This window comes from Sturnira hondurensis, unplaced genomic scaffold (assembly GCF_014824575.4).
Source record: "Sturnira hondurensis isolate 20B ecotype Veracruz unplaced genomic scaffold, ASM1482457v3 Scaffold0008640, whole genome shotgun sequence".
NCBI classification, from domain to species: Eukaryota; Metazoa; Chordata; class Mammalia; order Chiroptera; family Phyllostomidae; genus Sturnira; species Sturnira hondurensis.
In genome coordinates, this window is record NW_028081271.1 from 5,876,299 (window position 1) to 5,897,475 (window position 21,177).

The 21,177-nt window shown below is 43.7% G+C and overlaps 1 protein-coding gene across 1 annotated transcript in view; it reads left to right on the forward strand.

Annotated features, from left to right (window-relative positions):
* Nucleotides 1-21,177, forward strand: part of SNX25 (sorting nexin 25) — an 85,784-nt gene that overhangs the window by 22,579 nt on the left and 42,028 nt on the right. The window contains exons 2-5 of the mRNA XM_037055176.1: nucleotides 412-496; nucleotides 5,067-5,283; nucleotides 10,563-10,735; nucleotides 11,774-11,960. Of these exons, the coding sequence (XP_036911071.1) occupies nucleotides 412-496; nucleotides 5,067-5,283; nucleotides 10,563-10,735; nucleotides 11,774-11,960 (662 nt within the window). The remainder of the gene's footprint in view (nucleotides 1-411; nucleotides 497-5,066; nucleotides 5,284-10,562; nucleotides 10,736-11,773; nucleotides 11,961-21,177) is intronic.

Sequence of the window (21,177 nt, forward strand, 5' to 3'; positions counted from 1 at the left end):
TTTAAGATACATAGATATAGATATGTTAGATATGTTACATAGATATATATTGAGTAAGAAGCTAAAAATTCTATGCCCCTCCCTAGAGAAAACCACTTTTAATAGTTTGGTATACATGTTTCCAAACATCTTGCATGGTTTTGTACTTTCTACTATTCTGTTGGTTTCTTTATTTCTACATTGGTGTCACATGTTTTTGATATCTAAAAGAAAAAAAATTTTCCTGAATTTTTTTCCCCTCCAAACTTTAAGCTGACCTTAAACATTTATGTACTTTCTCAAAGAACTTTATACTCTGATAAGCAATATCTTATTGCTTGTTTAGAGGACATTTCATGCCTCTGATTTTATTTTTGTATGTGATTTATTCATTTAGTAATCTGTGTCTTTTCTCTTTTTCTTACATGTCAGAGTCCTGTTTATGGAAACTCGCAGGAGGCAGTTCAGTCCAGGAGGGCAGTAATTTCTCATCATATGGATAAAGCTCTGAAAGAAGGTAAGGATTACGTGGGAGAGCATAATTGCCCTATAGAGCGCTTGGTTATGGTGCTCTAAAAGGAAAATAATCTCTGGTAAAGTTATCTTTCCTTCCTGTCTCTATATACTATTAGGATGTTTTTCTTCATGGATTTTTATTTGATGACTAAATAAATGTATTCATGTTTCGGTAGAACGGGCAGGATTTAAACATTTTATTAAGTAGGAATTTCTAGGTCACCTGGAGCTGGCCAGCCACATGGAGAGCGTTTCACCATAGGAAGCAAGGGTCTGTTCTCTACCCCCTAAAATGCTTTCTCTTTTTTAAAAAGATTTTATTTATTTATCTTTAGAGGGGAAGGGAAGGAGAGAGGGAGAGAAACATCAATGGGTGGTTGCCTCTCACGCGCCCCCTACTGGGGACCTGGCCTGCAACCCAGGCATGTGCCCCGACTGGGAATCGAACTGTGACCCTTTGGTTCGCAGGCCCACACTCAGTCCACGGAGCTACACCAGCCAGGGCTAGAATATGTGTCTCGAGGTGGGAATAAGTATAATTATAAATACTAACGTTTAAAAGACAATATATTTTGATTGAATTAAAGTTCAAACGTGACTTTTAAAATTATATTTCCAAAAACACGGATAATTTCAGTTGTATGTGCAAAAGAGGTGTGAGTTTTCCAGGCAAATGCATGGTATTGGGAAGTCAAGAAAGAACCATCTAGGTGGCACGTAAGCAGGTGCGTTTTACCAGCTGTAGTCAGAGACATCACCTTACGAACGTTTGCAAATGAGTGCAGTGTAAGGGCAGAGACCGTCGGAAATTGTGAGGTTTCCTAGAATCTCAGAACTTTGGGGACTGTAATTCAACTTTGAAAATGTTTCCGTTATATTAGCAAAGTAAGGCGACTTTGATAAAACATAGGATTTAAAATTTGACTTATTATTAATCTCAAAAGTAATTTTTAATTGCTTTTATTGAGGTAAAGTTAATCTACTTTGAAATGCACAAATCTTAAGCGTACAATTCAATAATTTCCAGAAGTGCCTATAACCATGTAACCACCGCCTTCATCAAAATGAAGAATGTCATCACAGAAAATTTGCCTCCTGGGGTTAATTAAGTGCATCTCGCAAATGTTTTATTTCAAATATTGTACTTTTTATGTCTAGGAGGATTTCTTTGGTCCTTTTTTTCTTCTCTGCTGAGATTTCCCCACCTGTCATTTATCATGACCATTTTTATCTTTAATTCCTTGAACATATTTATAATAGCTGCTCTAAAATACCCATATGCTAATTCTACCATCCAGGCTGTCTTGGGGTTGGTCTCCGTTGATAGCTTTTTCTCTTAACTGTATGTTACTTTTTGGGGTTTCTTCTCAGGTTTGATTATTTTTAACTGTGTACTTCACAATGTGAATGCTCCTTTTTAGACATTCTAGATTCTGTTATCTTCCTCTGAAGAATGTTAGTTTCATTCTAGTATGCAGTTTAATATTCAACTGATGGATCACCTTGAAGATACTTGGTTCTATACATTTTTTAATCTGTTTGGATTTTGTCCTTCGTCTGAGTGGATCTGTTAGTCCCGGGACTTAGGCTGAACTCACCTATTTCTCCGTCCCTCCACAGTGTTGATGGAAGGCACAGTCATACCTCTGGCTCAGTGGGACTCCGCCTCCAAACAGCATCCCTGCAGGGGGCAGCAGTTGAAGGCTCTGCTGGGCTCTCTCGAGCCTTCCAGGGGTCTCCACCTTCCACTGGTCTCCTCATAGGCCCACTCCATGCACATTTAGTTTAGAGCCATCAACTGGTTTGAGAGTTCGTGCCCAGGTTTTGTGGCTTTACCCTTTTCGGTATTTTCTACTTGTATTTCCAGCTGCTTTGGCAGTTTCTAACTCTGTTTTTTGATAACTTAAAAACAACAACAACAACAACCCAACAAACAAAAAAACAGCCAAACCAAAAAACAGATGTTCAGTCTAAGTTCGAACTGCCTGTGTGTCTGGGACCTTTGAGTGCCTTCTGGGGGAAGTTGTATAAACGTGAGTTACACGCAGTATTAGTTCCTTCTTTCAGGGGTAGATTCTTTCTCAGTTTCTACTTACTTGGACTGTTTCCAGTGCCTTTACATAGTTCCTAAACTTTTTTTTCAGGGTTCCTAATTGTTTTCTGTCCAAGGGTTAGTCTGGTATAAAGTATTCCACCATCCTTGGAACTCTCTCCTTAATGTTTTTTTAAAAATTATTTTAAATTGTAGTACAGTATACATCATGTAAAATTACCGATCTTAACCATTTCAAGTATACATTTCAGTACTGTTAATTATATTTTCATTGTTATTCAAAGTCTCTAGAACGTTTTCATCTCACGAAACTAAAACTCTATACCTATTAAACAACACTTCCTACTCGCCCTTACCCAGCCCCGGGTAACCGCCATTCTATTTTCTGTCTTTATGGATTTGACTCTTAAGTTCCCTGTGTAAGTGGAATCATACAGTGTTTTTCCTTTTGTATTTAGCTTATTTACTTAGCATAACGTCCTCAAGGCCTGTCGGTGTTGCAGCATGTGTCCAAATTTCCTTCCATTTAAGTCCGAATAACATGCCATTTGTTGCATATATCACATTTTGTTTATTCATTGGTTATCCATCAGTGGGCACGTTAGTTGCTTCTGCCTCTTGGCTGTTACGCATAAAGGTGCTGTGGACACGGTGTCCCTTTAATTTTTCGAGACTCTGAAGTGTGGTTTCCCTGCACTTGGACATGGCATGTGTCTGTAGGATGGGCCGGTTTATTTCGGAAGTAATTTGGGGAAGACGTACAGGATAGGGCTGAGACCTAGCTGACAAAAAACAAAACCCACGTTATCCTCAGGTTAATTCCTGTTCAATGATTTCCTTTGAAAGAAAATATTATCCAAAGCCTTTGGGTAAGAGCTTTAGTTAGTTACACTTTTCTACAGTAATTTTTGGCATATTCTTAATGTTTACAACTTGCTGCCCTTTGTTTTAAGCCAAATCATTTCCAGGAGAGTTGATGATTATATGATCTACCAAAGGAGGGCTATAAGCTGTAACAAAGGTGGTTGTTGAGGATAAAATTTATGCATTTAATAATGTTATTAAAAAACAGCATGAATATTGCAGTAACTATGTATGGTGCCAGTCGGGGTACTGGAAATATCGAGGGGAACACTGTGTAAAGTATGTGATTATCTAGCTGTTAAGCTATACACCTGAAACCAATACAAAATAAAATCGAAAAAATGCAAACACTAGAAAAAAATTTAAGAAGGTGTGGAGAATACGCCGAGGAAGTATACTTCTCCTACTTAGATCACTGTATCAGTGACAGCTTTCCAAGCCATTCAGACCAGTCCCCAAATAAAATAAGCCTAAAATTAACAACCGTAGGCTTCAAACTGCTGTTTTACCCAGGTTAATGCAATATATTTTAGTAATAAAGTATATTAATCATGTAGTCCTTGCCAATATATTAATAAACTTAATATTCCAAAGCTTTCTATACAATAAAAAATCATTTAAAATATTTAATTGAAAAAGAAACTAACATGAGACAAATTAAAACCAAAATTGCCTTCTAAAAATTTGGACTTTTAATTTAATAAGGAACTAGAGCCTAAAAATGTGTGTTGGGAAGGCTAAGAGATTTTATAAGCATTTAGAAAATCTGTAGTGATTATAATTTGCATCTCTAGAGTATTTTAATTTATATTTCTAAACCCTGGTACCAGTATATTTAATTGAAATTCTGAATATTATCAGCTATTTTTAGTAGACTTGCCTTCATAAAATTGAGTGTCTTGTGCTTGCAAATTATAACAGGGGTGCTTGTTAAGGCTATAGCAATTTGAATTCAGTTTATAAGAAATGCTTAAGAATATTTATTTAAAAATTTCCTCTGGTCCTGGCTGGGTGGCTCAGTAGGTTGGAGCAGCATCTCATATTCCGAAAGGTTGCGGGTTTAATCCCCAGTCCGGGTATGTACATAGGCTGTAGGTTCGATTTCGGGTTGGCGTGGGTACAGGAGGCAGCCAATTAACGTTTTTCTCTCACATCGATTTTTTTCTCTCTCCCCCCCTCTTCCTCTCTCTTTCTTTCTCTCTCTCAAATCAATACATATATTCTTGGGGGAGGATTAAGATAAAAAGAATTACTAGCATGTAGCATGTGGTTAATTTCTGAGCGGTAAAGAGAACTTGGAAGAATAGGGGATTAGCAGATGAGTGGGAGCACTCTCCCGAGAATCTCTGGAGCTGCGGCAAAGCACTTGAGGGAGGGGTGCATTTGGAAGAGGAGTCCCTCACCGTGGAGAGCTGAGATCCAGTCTATACGCCCAGTCAGGCATGTGCCCTGACTGGGAATCAAACCAGAGACCTTTTGGTTCGCAGGACAACACTCACTCCAATTGAGCCACACCAGCCAGGGCTCTACTGTATTTTTTGTATTTTAAACAGTGTACATTAAACAGTAGGTGGTCAGTCTCCAGTAGAAACGCTGTCTCAGTCTTTGCTTCTTTCATCTGAGTTTTGCTCACTGCTTTGTTTGTTCCTGGTAGTGTTTGACTACAGTTATAGAGATTACATCCTGTCCTGGTATGGGAACCTCAGCAAAGATGAGGGACAGCTTTACAACCTGCTCTTGGAAGACTTTTGGGAAATTGCCAGACAGCTGCACCAGAGACTGAGCCACGTGGACGTGGTTAAAGTCATCTGCAATGATGTCGTAAGGACCTTGCTCACTCACTTCTGCGACCTGAAGGCTGCGAATGCCAGGTAAAGGTTCGAATGCAGGAAATCTGTCCTTCCTTTTTCACATGAAAATATTGTTCTTATTGATCAAGGGACCACAGTGAAGACAAACTCGAGAAAACTCTATCACTTGCTGACACTTGGCTTGAAATGTAGACATATTGAGGGGAATAATTATAGTGTTATGACAGCACAGATTTTTTAAAAATAACTTTGTAATAGGAAAGTACTTTGTAGACTTGTTTAATTTTGTAAGTGTCTTAAACAGTAAAGTGAATTTTACTGAATCAGCACTATCATGAACTTATTAGTAGTATTATGGATACCTAGAAATAGAAAATTACAGTGTTTTATGCTGTGAAGAGCATCACTGAGTTTACCATATTTGGAAAAGTTCATTTTTTTTGTGAGCCTGCGTTAAGAACATTACCACATCCTGAAAATGGATTTTTGGATGGAACTTAATATTGGAGCTTGTATGATATGATTAGAGATGTTTCAGTGTGAAAATGGCTAACGTTACGCTTGTCGGCCTTTTCTGCCGTTCCATAGGCAAGGTCTTTGCCCCTTAGGCAGGCACTTGACTTTGGAAGAAGACTTCACCAAGGCCAGTCCTGTGCTGGTAATAATCTTACTCTCTTAGGTTTGCTGATAGGATCCTCAACGCATGCTTTGCTCCTGAGTGAGCACAAGAGGGACTGGTTGGGCACTTGTAACCAGTACACACAAAGTAGACTTACTGAAGGGAGGAGCCTTCTGCCTGTTTGGAAATGGACCCAGCCGGAGTAGGAACAGGGCTCCCTATAGTTAACTGGCCTGTTTTCACTGATGTTATTCTACCTCCACTTTTGGGGAAGAGATAAAGTTTTTGAAACATGCACATGGAGGTGAGTCAGTAGCCTTATTGGGAAGGTGGTAATTCAGCCTCTTTCTCTAAGAAGGCCCGTCATGTGAATTTTATCAGGAAGCAGTCTCCCTTCTGCCCTGCGATGTTGCTTGGTGGGGCCTGGTCGCTAAACACTCTCGTACAGCAGCTGCCAGCCATTTTCAGTGTTTGCTTCTTCCACGGTACCGTCTTCTCTCCTGAAATCTGCCTGGCACAGGTTTAGGAGTCCGGAGTCCACAGAGCCATCACATACCTATAATTTTCCAGCAAACTTGTAAAAACTTGGACCCATAGAGAGAAATACATCTTACATCGTGACCCAATTTCATCATACCATACTCTTATTACATGTGATAACTGCTACATTTTGTTCTTTAACATTTTTTAAAAATGGTGTTTGAGGCTAAGTAAATTCTATTTTGTTCCTTGTGGGTTACACCCCATGGTCTAAAAAAATTAATGTGCAGTGGTTATTATTTTTTTGGCCTAAGTTATTAGGGACATGGAAGGATTTCTGTTTATGGGATTATATCTGGTGGTGTGCAGGGGTCAGCTTGTCCTGGGTTAGGAGAGCTAATTCAGCACATCTCTTCCTGACAGTGAGACTAGTGACGTCGCGTTGGTAGCCTGTAACTGGCCACGTCGGGGTATTTACACCGTGAAATGGGTGAACGCTACCAATGAGAACTTTTCTTTTTTTCCATCCCGGTTGAAGTGTCAGTTGTTAAACATTTACCAGCTCACCACTTACATCTATCAGTATTTACCATGTCAGATTTTAAAATGCAAGAATATGCAGTGTATTCTCCATGAACCATCAGGGTGATGATGTCATCATATCTTGTAGCCTCTAGAAAACGCTGCTGTGCTTGTGAGGCCGAAAGTAAAGCACAGATGACATTTTTCTATGACTATGAATATAGTTGTCACCTCAGAGAGCCCCTGAAAAGGGGTCTTGGGGACACGTTGGAGTCTCCAGACCAGCCTTTGAAAATTGCTGTTGATAGAGAAACTTTACTTCCAGTAAGGGGACATGTGAACTAGTAAGGAAAGTGAGAGAGGTAGAGCCCATGGGTTACCTCCCCAGAGTCTCAAAGCTTCAGCCTCTCCTTTCGAGGGTTCACAACCCCGTGGAGCGTCTGCTGACTCGCTGTAGTGTCATTATGTAAGGCGCTCCGAAGTTCTCCCTGGCAAACACTGCCAAAGACTTGAATCGAGTGGACGTTCATTTTAAGGTAAACTATTTAAATTATGGTCCAGTACCAGAAAATATTTTAAATCAATGTTTTATTCCAGTTAGAAGGCTGGTGGATTTAAGTTTGGGAGAAGAGCAAGTGGTTAGAGAAATTTGGCATTTTTATGATTATCTGATTTTAACATTAAAATATATTTTTCATTGAGACATTTACCATCTTCTGAAATTACTGCTTCTGTGACTAATATGTCACAGATAAAGCATCAGAACAATAGAAAGAGGATTTAGTTTATTTTTTTTTAATTTTATTTATTTATTTATAGAGACAGAGGAAAGGGGAGAGAAAGAGGAAGGAGGAAGAGAAAGAGAGGAAGAGAAACATTGATTGGTTGCCTCTTGCATGAGCCCTGACCAGGGACCTAACCCACAAACCCAGGCAGGTGCCCTGACCAGGACTTGAACCCAAAACCTTTTGATCTGTGGGACAACACCCGACCCTCTGAGCCACACTGGTCGAGGCAAATTGATTTCATTTTAGAAACTTCTTTTCTTTGGGCTTCTCGTTGTCTTCTGCCCAGGGTAGATTTGTTTTACTGATATCTAGGCTGTGCCTAGAAGCTCTCATTGAGGATCCTTATTAAAGAAAAGACTCCATCACTGTTTCTGGGACTATGGATATTTGAAAAGTGCCGGTAGGTCACTGGTGTTTTGCATACAGATGATCATGTGTGCCCCGGAGGTGAACCCTGGCGAGCTAATAGCTGCTTGTGTGTCATCTTCTACAAAGCACACGGGGAGACTGGAGGACAGCTCATTTAAGTTTGATGGCCAGCTCTGTACCTCCTGGCCCCAGGTACACTGTGCCCTTATCCTAGAAATCTCCATGGCTGTGCAGATGCCCATTGGCTGCAAAGTAGCTCGGCAGCCTGGGAAGCTCCGGTTGAATTGGCCACTGTCAGACAAGAGAGTAATAAATTGAGTTAATAAAAGCAGTACGCCCTCCAGCTGACTGTTAGACAGTTGTGTGGAGGTAGCTTTCTGGTCGGCCTGTGTTTATTTCCAGACCAACATTCTGGTGCTGCTTTAAGCCAATCAAGATGACATTTAATTCTTGCCTCTGCTTCCACTTCCTTTGTCCCATCTGTCTTGTTTCGGCATGTTTCAGGAAAACCTAAAAACGATTGGTTTTTTTTATGCCATTAAATCGATAGCATCTTTAATTTTGTACTTTCTTTACAGTCTCTGTGTTTTGTTTACCAGTCAAGCACTGGTGTGGTGTTTAAGGGGAAGAATAATGTTCTTATTCACATATTTTCCTTCTTTATCGCTGCAGCTTTTTTTTTCTCCTCTCATCTGTGCCGTCTCTGACTGTGGTGTAGTGTAAAGAGCCTGGACTTGAGAGTTATTCTCACCATTTATTACCTCTGCGTTTGGACTGTTCACTTAACCGCTCAGATCCTTCGTATTCTTACCTATAAAATGGTGATGATCATGTATCCTTCTTGGCGTAGATGGGAAAGAGAAGTAATAGTGCACATGGGAAATTTACAAAAGGTCCTTTTCCTCACTCGGCACTAGAGCCCGAGGTAAGCCATAGACCGGCAGTAAACAGACTCAGACCGACCTGAAAAGGACGCTGCCACCAGGACTGGGGGCCACAGCTCCCCAGAAGCGAGATGGGCATCTCCCGACCCAGAAGCAGCCATTGGACTTGTGATTCTTTCTTGGCCGCTGAAGCAGCACCTGATGTCCACTTACCAGGGGGCATCATGGGAATATCCTGCTCAGAGTTTGCAGGGGGCTCCCTTTCCTTTTTTCAGAGCTCAAGCTTGTCGGACCGACCTTCTGGGCTTCAGCTCACTCCGAAGGCTTTCCCCTGACTGAGCCGCAGGAGGGAGGGGAATTCGTGGAAGTCCGAGGATCAGGCTCCTCTTGCTGTCTGTCTTCCACTGGAACAGAGAAGGGGCTGTGTGCACTTCGGGAGGGATTTTGATATTATTTAAAGAAGCATCTCGTAAAAGTGGCATTTCTTTTAGCCAGCTTCCCACAATAATATTAACCAAACATACATTTTTAAGTAAAGTGGCACCCTTAAACGTGCTTGAAATGACAAAGTAGCATCTAAATCTTACTGAACTCTCTCCGGCAGTGTAGCTAGGGTTTAAAATAATTGAAGGTGCCAGTTACAGATGTCAGCATATATTAGTGTATGTGCAAGGGCTCGCTTTTAACATCTCTCTGTCATGTTGTTGGCTTTGCATGTTGGGGGTGAAGCCCTCCAGTTTGCTGGGGAAGACAGGGAGGAAGGCTTTCTGTTGCAGTGTTTCTGTTCTAGAAACTGGTCTCCTCTCGTGCAGAAAGAAACCGCAGTTTACCTCTGAGAGACGCTGGTCCTAACAGCTCCACTAGAGATGCGCTTTCTTGTTTCACTGCCCGTGCAGAACCTGGTACCTTCCTCCCAGTCTGTTCAGTGTTTGTTTGTTTTTCTCTCTTCCAATATTGGCCACGAGTTACTGTAAGCAGCCCATAAGCTTTAAAAAATGACCTCCCTCTTCTTTCTTGAACTGCTGTCAAGATACTGTAGGAAAAGGAGGTATAGAAAGGTCTTCCATTCTTCCTCCCTCAGATCCTACAACCTAATGGCCCTCGGGTGGGGACGGAGTCAGTGCTGACGGGATCCGTGACCCGGGTTGGCAGAACTAGTTGGAAAACACTGGGGAGCCTCCCAGAGGGCAATTTGCCGTTGAACTATAGAGCATCAAGCCGTGCACTCTGTCCTCAGTAGACAGGCCGTAGATTTTTTTAACCCCATTATTGCCCAGTCAGGAAAGCTGGCCGGTGCCCCTGGTTTATGCTTTGTTAGTGTTTCTTTTCCTTTGAAAAGTAAACCTGTAGACCACATTTATGAAGAGATCTAGGAATCTTAAAAGTATTCTAGTTGAAGAAGTACTCATACCTTTCTGGATTGTTGCTATGATTCGGGAGTTATATACACCTGTTGGCGCTACTTAAGGTTTGAAATCACAAAAGACCAGGCATTTGTATCCAGATTAGTCTGTGGCTAGGAAAATTCTTGACCACCGGTATTATTGAGGAGTGGACACAGTTATTAAAACTGAGGCATTGCCCATTTGAAATATTTTTTACCTAATGCCCTGTAACTGAACTGTTTCTAGAATTTTCTTTCCTTCTTTTATCCTCTCTCATGTGTCTATTTTGTAGACAGGAAGACCAGCCCAGGCCTTTCGTGTTGCATGCATGCTTGAGGAACTCGGTCGAAGAAATAAGATTCCTGCAGACGTGTTCTCGGGTTTTGGTGTTCTGTCTCCTCCCCGCCAAGGATGTGCAGTCTCTCAGCTTACGCATAATGCTCGCAGAAATCCTCACGATGAAAGGTAGGCCTTCATAAGTAATCGATATTTCCCGCTGTGATGGCAGTTGTGCAAATGAATGTGCTACACACTAATGTGATTGGTAACAGATGACAGGACACCTACACGGACCTTGCGCATTGTAGGACGTAGGAGATTCAGAATATTTTCCAAATAGTAAGTTTAAATGTCATGTCACTCAGAGAGGGCATCATTTGGCCATATATGATGAACAGGTTTTTATATAGAGTCACCCGGTGCAGAGTACATTTTGTTGTTTATTTTGACACAGGCTAACCAGCCCTTATGTTTTTCATAGGAAACATCCATTTGGGAGAGCTTTTGAATCACCCAGGCCAGTAACATATACATTAACGAAAGGGTATCTCTATTCAAACTCCAGTGTGAGTTTACTTAAAATACCTTTGCTACAAGATTCATCGATAATGCCAATATGTAATTTTGTGAACTGGGAATAAATTTTTTAAAAAAGGAACTGTACCACAATATAACGTGATTACTAGGAAAAAAGTATATCCAGGGACATGCTTAGCCAGGTAAGAAAAAGAAGAAAATATGAACTAAGAGAAAATGTTCTACCTCGTAATTTCACGCAAATAACATTGCATTTGCTAGGCATTGATTGACTCTCAGTATTTCAGGATTAGCCAGTGGTACCCAGTAGCTGATGTAATCAACCACAGAGAAAAGAGGAACTTTTGAACCTAAAGTTAATAGAATGAATTTGTAATAGTGTCATTGACTTTTTAATGACTTCCCCCTTGATGTCTGCTTTCAGCAGTGGGGAGAAAGTTGATTTTCATCTTTGGGCAGACAAAATATGATGAGCCTTATAAAGAAAAGAAAAAAGAAAAAAAAATCAAAGCACTTTGATTTAGTAATTTGGGAAAGGCAGGTGTGTGTGTGGGGGGGTGTGTGTCTTTATGGTCCCCGTTTGGGTACTTTTAAATAGCCCCCAAATGTGGATTCAGTTATGTAATACAAAGGCAACTCCGTGAAACAGCAACACCCTTTTCAGTTGTGCCGCCTTCCCCTCCCCAGTGTTGAAGCCTGCGGTGGCCTTGCTCAGTAACCCGGACTACATTAACCAGATGCTGCTGGCCCAGCTGGAGCGCAGAGAGCAGATGAATGAGCATCACAAGCGAGCCTACACCTACGCTCCTTCCTACGAAGAGTTCATCAAGCTCATTAACAGCAACTCGGACGTGGAGTTCCTGAAGCAGCTCAGGTACCTGGTGTCCGGCCGGGGCACCACAGTAGCTCCTGATCATCACTGCAGCCTGGGCGGGGGCGGGGGGGGGGTACAGACAAGCATGTTGGTCAGGGAAGGAAGTCTGTGCACCTCGCCTGCAGGGATAGCTGACTGTAGCCACCTCCTCCTTTAGCAGTGGGACTAGTTTTTCCTAAGGATAATGTTTTTTAAGTACTTAGATTATGTAGATTGAACGCTGTTCAGCTGGTGGGAGTACCAGGCTCAGCCCCACTGGTGCTTTCCTGAGGAAAGAAAGCATCAGAAGGAGATGATGGGGGGTTAGATTACATTGCAGAGCACGGCGTTGATTTTCCTTTGTCTTAGAACGTGCAGAGGCCCGGGGTGGGAGTGAAGGGTTCTTCACTAACTGTTTTCAGAAAATACATTTGAAATAGACCCCAGGAGTCTCTTTTATAGGGAAGTTCAGTCTCACTTATTGTACTTGATATATTTCAGGGGCGAGTGTGTGTGTTTTGGTGTTCGTTTTACAGTAAGTGTGTGCACATACAGTATGTTGCGTAGTGTTGTGTAGCTGGTGGGCTTTCCAGGCTTCTGTTCTCCAGTCACTCCGTGTTAGTGACTGCAGATGGTCATACATGGGGAAGGAAGGGAACTCTGGCAGGTCATTTGGCTTCTGATAACTAGTTTTGGCAAATCACTGATGGAAAAGTAAACGTTGGCTGAAATTGGATCTTTGGACTATTTGAGACTTTTCGCTTGTCTTATTTGCCCCTGAACTAGGTCAATATTAAGGTGAGTTGCAAAAAGCTGCCAAAAGACTTAAAAATAAAATGAAACTAATTATTGTGAACAGCCAACCGTTGGTAGGTCCTTTAGTGTCATCTGTCATTCTGCATCTGAGTACAGTTTCTCGTTATAGGCATGGATCTTAATAAGAATTAATGGTTTTTTAAAAGATTTTATTTATTTATCTTTGTTGGGGGCGGGGGAAGGGAAGGAGAGAAGGAGAGAAATATCAATGTGTGGTTGCCTCTCATGCATACCCTGCTGGGAACTGGCCTGTAATCCAGGCATGTGCCCTGACTGGGAATCGAACTGCGATCGTCTGGTTCGCAGGTTCGTGCTCAGTCCACTGGGCTACACCAGCCAGGGCAAATTAATGGTTTGTTTTTTCAAAATATACTAACCAGAGGCTCAGCACTAGAAATGCTATAAATAGCTTAATGTTGGCAGTTCATCATCTGGTAGGTGAAGAAATAGCTCAGCAAGAATTGCCTTCTAAAGGTGAGCTCATGGTGTCGTCGGGCCCAGGGCCACTGGACCCCTGCGCTGGCCCCAGTAGGAGCGCCGTGGATTGCCTCAGTCTGCGCGTGGCCAGGGGTTACACCTGACGTTCTGATTTCCCATGTTCCCTCTAACACATGACGGAACAAAAACCGTGTGACCACTTCCATGTTTGTCTCACATCACTTCCTCTTGACCTCGGAAATGGGGCAGCGCAATGGCAGCTGGGCAGCTGGAATGACCTCTTTTTCTGAGTCTCATCTCTTTATAAACTTTCAGTTCCTCATGTCAGTCTCTGGAGTTCTGTCTCTAACTTCCTCCAGAAGGGCTGCAAAATTCTCTTAGCAAGGAATGCAAACCTCTTAAAAGAGCTGTGTGCATTCGGCAACATCCCTGAGCCATATGCAGCGTCCAGCATCCCATAGCTATGGGATCGTGGTAATCCCTCAACAATCTCGGCAAAATCCCTTTGGAGAAGAACACTGTGCAAGGCGTTTGTCCCGACGGTAGATGCACACGTCCAGAGTTAACTTGCGGAGTCCTTTTGTGCCTGTCGCACTGTGCTGAGGCAGCTGCCCTGGACCTGTGGCTCAGAGAATTCCTTGGGCTCTGCCGTGTGATAGAATGCCAGGCTGTTCTGTGGCGCTGGGGTGTCTCCTATCCACGGGGCTGCCGTCCCTAGGCACTGCATCTTAGGAACAGACCCGAGGGCTATGGTAGAGATAGATTGTTCTGCTCAAAAATGTAGATGGCATTGCATAAATTATCTTGTTTGGCTACTTCCTGTGTATCCGACAGAGAAATTGCTCTCTAGGCCAGGCTCAGGTCTGCCTTTTGTTACTGAGGGCGAAATCACTCTCTATCAGACTCCTGTCTGGAGCCAGCATCTGGGAGGCTTATCAGCTGCCTGCCGCTGGCGATACAGCCTGCTCCAGTCACAGGCCGCACCGTCCTGTGCTCCTTCTGATGACACGGCCGTGCCGTGCTGTCTGACCACACAAGTGCTCTGGGTCACTATTTACAACTCGCTTCTCGTACAACTTTAGGACTGGCTGCCTAAGGCAGGGCATGCATCCTATTTAGACTACACAGTTGATGGAACTGTCCACTTTAGTTTGATACATATTTGAGAGAGAGAGAGATGCCTACTTTCTAAAGGAAAAAAAAGTCACTTAACTCGGTGAGGTTGGGATGCATTAAAAACAAAGAGGCAAACAAACCCTGAAGGTAGCATTTGAAGTTCCCTGGTGCATTTTTTCTGAGTCAGCCTGAGAGGTTTTCGCAGTGGGAATATAGGGCCAGACATGCTTCAAATACACTGAGTTAGTAGCTGTTTTTTAAATCCTGACTGCTTATTAAAATCACCCAGGCTTTAAAAAAATTACAGTTGGATACCTCGCTTTCCTTGGCTGCTTCCTTTCTCTTCCAAGCAGTCAAAGTGAGGATATGGTGACGGGCTGGGTTTAAGACTTTGAATTTTCCAGGCTCTTCTAGTATAAGCAGCAATCAACTCTGTTAATAAAACAGGAGCCCAAAAATCTGAATGGCATCTTGATGCCGGATATGAAGGGGCAAGCTGAATAGATTCCCCCCCCCCAGCCTCCCTGCCACTGTGGGCGGTGGGGGGGGGATGAGCACAGCTGGGGAAGGCAAAACGGGGCTCAGAGCTCAGCGTCCATTAGCAAAGCTCTACAATTACAGCCTTCTCAGAGAAGGAACTGTGTGTTCCTTTATTTTGAAGATAAAGCTGGAGTCGAAGTAAACATTAAGCAACAGAAAACAGAGGTTCCGCTCTTTAAAGTACCTCTTGGGAAGGACTGGGCAGACTATGGCCCAGGAATGCAGCCGGTGCTGCGCACTGCGGAATTCTGCGGTGAGTTTGTGAAAAGTGCCCTAATGAACACTGTCTGGTCCCCCACGAAATGGGAGAGTTTCGACGTAACTGGTTGGAGTAGAACCTGGGCATCAGCATCTTTAAACGCTTCCCAGGGGTTAGAACATGCAGCTAGTAGTGAGAATCTCTTTTGAACGGGATATTCTCCCACATGCCACCAATCTGAAGTCTTGGCTAGATGTCCCGTCACATAATTCATTGTATTGCAGTTCCCCGAGAGCTGCTTATCACCGTGTGAGATACTCCGGGGAGGGGAATCCTGGTTAATCGGGATACCTCGTTCTTCTGCCACGCTGTCATAAGCAAAGGCCTTCCTGAGACATATGTTTAACCTCAGGCTTCCCGACCTTGGCAAAATCTACATTTTGGGCTATATATTAATAATTCTTCGTTGTGGGGGCTGTTCTGTGTGTGGTAGAATGTTTGCAGCACCCCTCGCCTCCCTGCACTGGCTGCCACAAGCACGCCCACAGTTGTGACAACCAGAAATGACTTCGGACATTGCCGGATGTCTGCAGGGGGACAAAATCACCTCCGATAGGAGCTGCTGGCTTAATCCCATGAATAGATTGGAGACACTTTTGTTAGTTAGGATTAGATTCACAAAGTACCCACAAAATAAGGTGACTTACCGAAGCACAGAGGGGTTTTTCTTTCTTATATGAAAAGTCTGGTAGGCATTCCAGGACTGGTAGTGGGGGACTCCACTCTCCTTGAGGGCCCTCCAGCCGGCTGCTCTGCTGTCCTGAGCATGTGTGTTCCAGACGCCTCGCAGCCCAGGGCGTGTTCTGGAATGCTATCCATCGTGTCCAGGAAGCAGAATGAAGGCAAGGAAAGGCGGCAGGCAGCAAAGGTCATGCACTGGCTGTCTTTTCAGGAAATTTCCGGAAGCTGTTATATGACACTTCTGCCTATATTTTATTGATCCTCTGAGCAGCCTTAGGCTCAGGTAGAAATGGAGGATTCTGTTACTAAGGGAGAAGGAAGAGTGGGTTAGGGACAGGCAAACAGCCGCGATTCGACAGTGCTACGTGCTGTGTAGCTGCAGTGGGGCGGGGCAGCCCCAGCAGCATGGCGAGCAGGTGTTGGGAAGGCGCTGCTTTCCTGGCCGGGACACTCGCCAGGGTCAAAGAGATGCCACACAAAGGTTCGAGAAGGGAAAAACGGTCTTTGTGTTGAAGCTCCTGTTTGTTGAATGTCTGATAAGTATTAAGCATCATGTCAGGTTCTTCATAATCATCAGTGGTGCTTATGACAGCCATGTGCACCGGCTGCTATCATTTTCACTGTGTGCCTGAAGGAGGGGAAGTGGCTTTCCCCAGATCACATGGCAAAGAAGTGACAGAGCTGAGATTTGAACTCAGGTCGGTCTGACTTCAGATCCTGTATGAAAAGCTGGGTGTCTTGCCAGCGAGGTGGGTGGACACGGCAGTGACACACAGCCCAACCTTGTGGAATTTCACATTGATGTGGCCAAAACTGTCTGTGGTCTGGGAGTCTTTGCAGGCACTAACCCTTGCATAAGAAAAATACCACCAGACAGTGCTATCACCGCCAAGATGGCGGCCAGCTGTCCGAGAAACGAGGTGTAAATGAAATCTGAGCAACCTATCACTGCCGTAATTTCATCTATCGCCAAATCTTTATTAGATTTTCTAGTTCTGGGTTGTTCATTTCTGACCCCTCAATCGAAGAGCAACATGGAAAATCTGAAAAGAGTAGAGAGCACATTCTACTACTGAACGAAAGATTTAAAATGAAAAAGATAAGGTTCATTTGGTGTGGAAAAGAGAAGCAAACCTTTTATCGAGGACGTATTGAGGTCTGTGGGGTGTTTTCTGTTTTGCTAGGATGAAGCAGGAGGCGGTGGGAATGACGAACAGATGGAGTTCAGAGGTCATAAGTAACGGTGGAGCGGGTTATTGAGGGGGCTTGCTAAATAGTTCTTCTTTAGCTGTTACAGGGATGGATTTTCATCTCCAAATTAGTTCTGCTGCATTTGCACATGAAGGTAATATATTAACAACAATATTAAAATTCTGAAAGTTGCATGCATCTGTGTAAAAGAATTTAAATTCTTTGAATGCTCAGTGTTTTGAACAGTGATTCTGAAACTGTGTTGTGAATCAGGCGCGAACAGTAATGAGGGTACGTTATAGAGGAACATGGAAGAAAAAACTGCATGCACCTGAAGACCGACTGATGCGCCATCAGCATGTCAGAAGTCAGCGAGCACATCACAGACATCTAAGCAAAAGGGCAGTGTGGATGGACGAGGGGAGAGAAATCAGTGTGGAAAACAAAAGGAAGCCTGGCAGGCTTTTATAATGACAACAAATAAGTAAAAATTTCATTAAGAAACCTCATTAAATGTGAGGCTACCGATGAAAAATATTCTAAAAGATGCTACAGTGTTTTATGAAAAGAAACAAAAGCACCCTGAATATAACTCCTTCTGCTGGTGTCCAAGAAATAGCAGAGGACACAGAGTGGGGAGTTAAACATATCAGAAGACACAGATTATTTTCGCTTAGGAGCACAGATAATTTGATAGTGGCAGCAGTGTGATCGGAGAAGGGGGCGCTTTGGTGTAATGAAGTTGACCATCTCCCTGCAGTCGGTGCGGCACTGGAGGCGTGGTGAGGTGTACACGCAGTAAGGGGCACGAGGTACTCAGCCCAGATCTGCCTGTTCCTCATCGCTGGCCGCTACAACTGTCCCTATAATCATTAGACCAGGGATTGCACTGATCAATTATGAGTGGCCTTCTGGAATTGGGAGTTTGAGGAGACCCTGTAAGTAGCGTGCCTCTCGGGCCAAGGAGTAAGGCCAGTGAAGGCCAAGATGCCACTCTGTTCCTGATGGATCATGGGCATTGTGGTCTAGCTATGTGCGACTCGAAAACTGAGTCTCCGAATCAGGTGTTTTCTCCACCTAGCAATGCTGGGCCGGAATAGGCAGCACTGGAGCAGAACAGGCCTCCCTGTCCCTGCTCCTGCCCCCACCCCACCTCCCTGGCAGGTGCAGAGTCCACTGGCCGGCCGCCCCGCAGGCAGAGAACATGTGCTATTAAGAGGAAGGAGAACAGAGGGCTGTGCTTCACAAGACCAGTTCCTCCTGCCCTGTGGTGGGATTGAGAGGCCCCTCCTTCTCTAGGGCGAGTGGAGAGGAGGGAGTGAGCGGTGGGGCGAGGCCAGGGACACAGCTGCTCAGACTTACAATGAAGCGTTAAGAGTTGGGGTGGAGCCGGCTGGATGGGGGATGCTTTTTTCTTTCTAAAAACAAAAACTCTGGCGCTAAGTCTGTACTCAACAGGGAAGAATTTCATGATCCACAGGGTCCTACTAAAGGAACAGTGGTAAGGAGTGAGAAAGTGTTGTGCTGGTCATTTTAAAACTGGCTTTTGTGTGGAGGGATGAGAAGCCCTGACTTAGCATTCACTGATTCCTGGTGTTAATACTCCAACCATGGCCAATTCAGGCTCGGAATAACCAGAGTACCTCACTAGAAGGGTTGGGTAAAAATAAAAAAATTTTTGGCAAATGTGTATAATGGATCACCATGTAACAGTGGTCTTGTGTCCGAATATTTAATAATATTGGAAGGTAGTAATCATAAACCGATAAATTAAAAAGACTCTAAGGCAGTATTTCTAGCATAAATCCAGTCTTATAACAAAAAACCACATTTACCTAGGAAAAAGCTTATAAAGATATACCAAATGTTGTGATTAACTTTGAATGCTGTGTTTAGTGTATTTTCCAATTTTCTTCAATGAACGTATGTTCTTTAGAGAAAGTGAAAACTGGTGCAGCCTGAGAAAGTACAATCTGCCCATCCGTTTATAAGCCTGGGGGAAGAGATACTAAAGGCAGCTAGAAGTTAACAGGAAACAATCTCTCGTTCAAGGACCTGCAGCTGTAGCTCCCCAGAATGATCCCCTTCTTGGAGCGACTTCTTCCTTATCCAGTGAAAACCTGTGCTCTCTGAAAGCTCCCCTGGACTCTTGAGAACTTTGCCGTTTGAAGTTCTACCAGCAAGAATGACACATGCTGCCCGTGCCTGGAGGCTTGCAGTCACTCCGACATGGAGAAGCAGCCTCCTTTATTGCCCTTCGGGGGAGCTGCACGTGGTGGGTTTCCGGCCCAACATTCCACGGCTCTCTTAGCCACTGTGTCCAAGGAAATGGGACCCTGGACCCTCCCGACAGTGACCTCTTTCCACAGGCCCTGCGCTCAGCTTATTCCATTGCTGCTTCGTTTAAATTTCATCTGTGCTCCATGCTCCCCCGCCCCCCCGCAGCCCCCAGCCCTGCAGGAGCTCTGTCCTTTCCTCCCACACAGGAGCTGTGTGGGAGGCGCCCCCGTGGGTCACACTTTGTTGGGCTGCTGTGACCCTGCTGGTGTTTGGTGGGTTAGGCGGAGGCCCTCGTGTAGTCGGGAATGAAAATTATAAAATTTTCATACTTATTTAACAAACGCACACGCCGTCTTCCCAAGGAGTGCCTGTGGGAAGGGTCAGTAGTGGAGTTAAGCCACAACAGTAATAGTTAACACTGAACTCTCTCACTGTGGGCAGGCATTATTCCAAATACGTTAAAGGTGTGATCTCACTGACTCCTCAGAGCAACCCTTTCGGGAAAAATGTGGCTAGTCCTCTTTTTACAGATGAGGACCCTTGAGTTTTAGATAGCGTAAGTAAGTTTCCCCAGGTGACCCAGTGAGCGTTGGGAGCAGGATTTGAACCCAGGCCGCCTGGTGCCAGAGCTCACATTCTTGACTACTCTGGTACGCTTCCTAAGGAAGGGAGCAGCTTCGGCTTAGCTCCCTGAGACCCCGTGGCTTTATTTCTTCTCAAATGCCTTAACCGAAGTCCCCCCAATGAAAACATTCTCTCTGGACTAGTATGAAGTAGTCTGTGGCAACTCTGAAAACATTCTTCTTAAGTTTTTACTTTTTTCTTAAACATTTGTATATATGCATATATATATATATACATATATATATATTATTCTAATCTATAGTATACCCTTGCTAATTTTAATATAAGAGTATTTTATACCATTTTCCATATTATACCTGAGGCTAGGATTTGTCCAGCCTTTGATTCTGCTAAGACATTCCAGGGTGTCTAGGCTCAAGGTAGCTTTAAAATAATATTTAAGACAAAAATCTGTGTACATTTTGCCTCATGAAATGAAGAGACTGTTTTTTTTAATTTGACCTATAAATAATTTTGAAGGCTGTTCTAATAGAATTCCAGAGCTGTCCCGAACAGTTGGCAGGAGAAAGACGGGAAGTCCGTAGATTTCTAAGGTGATTGATTTGAAGGACTTCAGGTGAGCTACGATGGATAGGAAGAGTCCGTAAGTGCAAAGCTGCTCAAAGTCTTTATTAATGTAGCTAATGTGTCAGTCTACAGAGAGATGAGACGGCTGCTCAGAGGGGCAGGTGGCAGCTATCTCTTTGTGACTTGTTTTTTCTTGTTTTGGGGACAAAGGGACGCCGTAGGTAGGATCTCTCTAGAGTTGGAAAATAGCTGAATTCTTGTGAGGCTGCTTTCTCTTAATACCGGGGTTTCCATTACCATTTTGGGAAGAAATATACTAACAGTCTCTGCACCCCTGAGCCGCAGAATGTTTACGGATGTCAGGCCTCCTAGTTCTTGAACCAGACGCATCGCCAGCAAGGCCGTGTCCTCCTCTGAAAAGCTCCCAGGGGACCAGGAGCCCTCGAGGTTGGCCTGCATGTAGATGCGTGTGTTTATGCAGCTTTGTTGGGAATGAGGAACCCGCTCACCTCCTATTTTGCCTTTTGGTTTCAAGTGAAAGTGAATCGCACAAACTCATTAACCGTGTTCAGGTGCCTACTATGTGCATAGCTCTGTGTGAGGTGGGCCTGGTGTATGTGAAGATGAATTGGTTGTGGGTCCTTTGGATTCTATCCCCTGCTGTCAAGCAAGGTGTTAATAGTCCAGCATAGGAGACCCATGTGGGGATAAATAGTTAAATACAAAACAATATACAAAGGCCAGAAGTAGAGTGTAAAGAGTGAA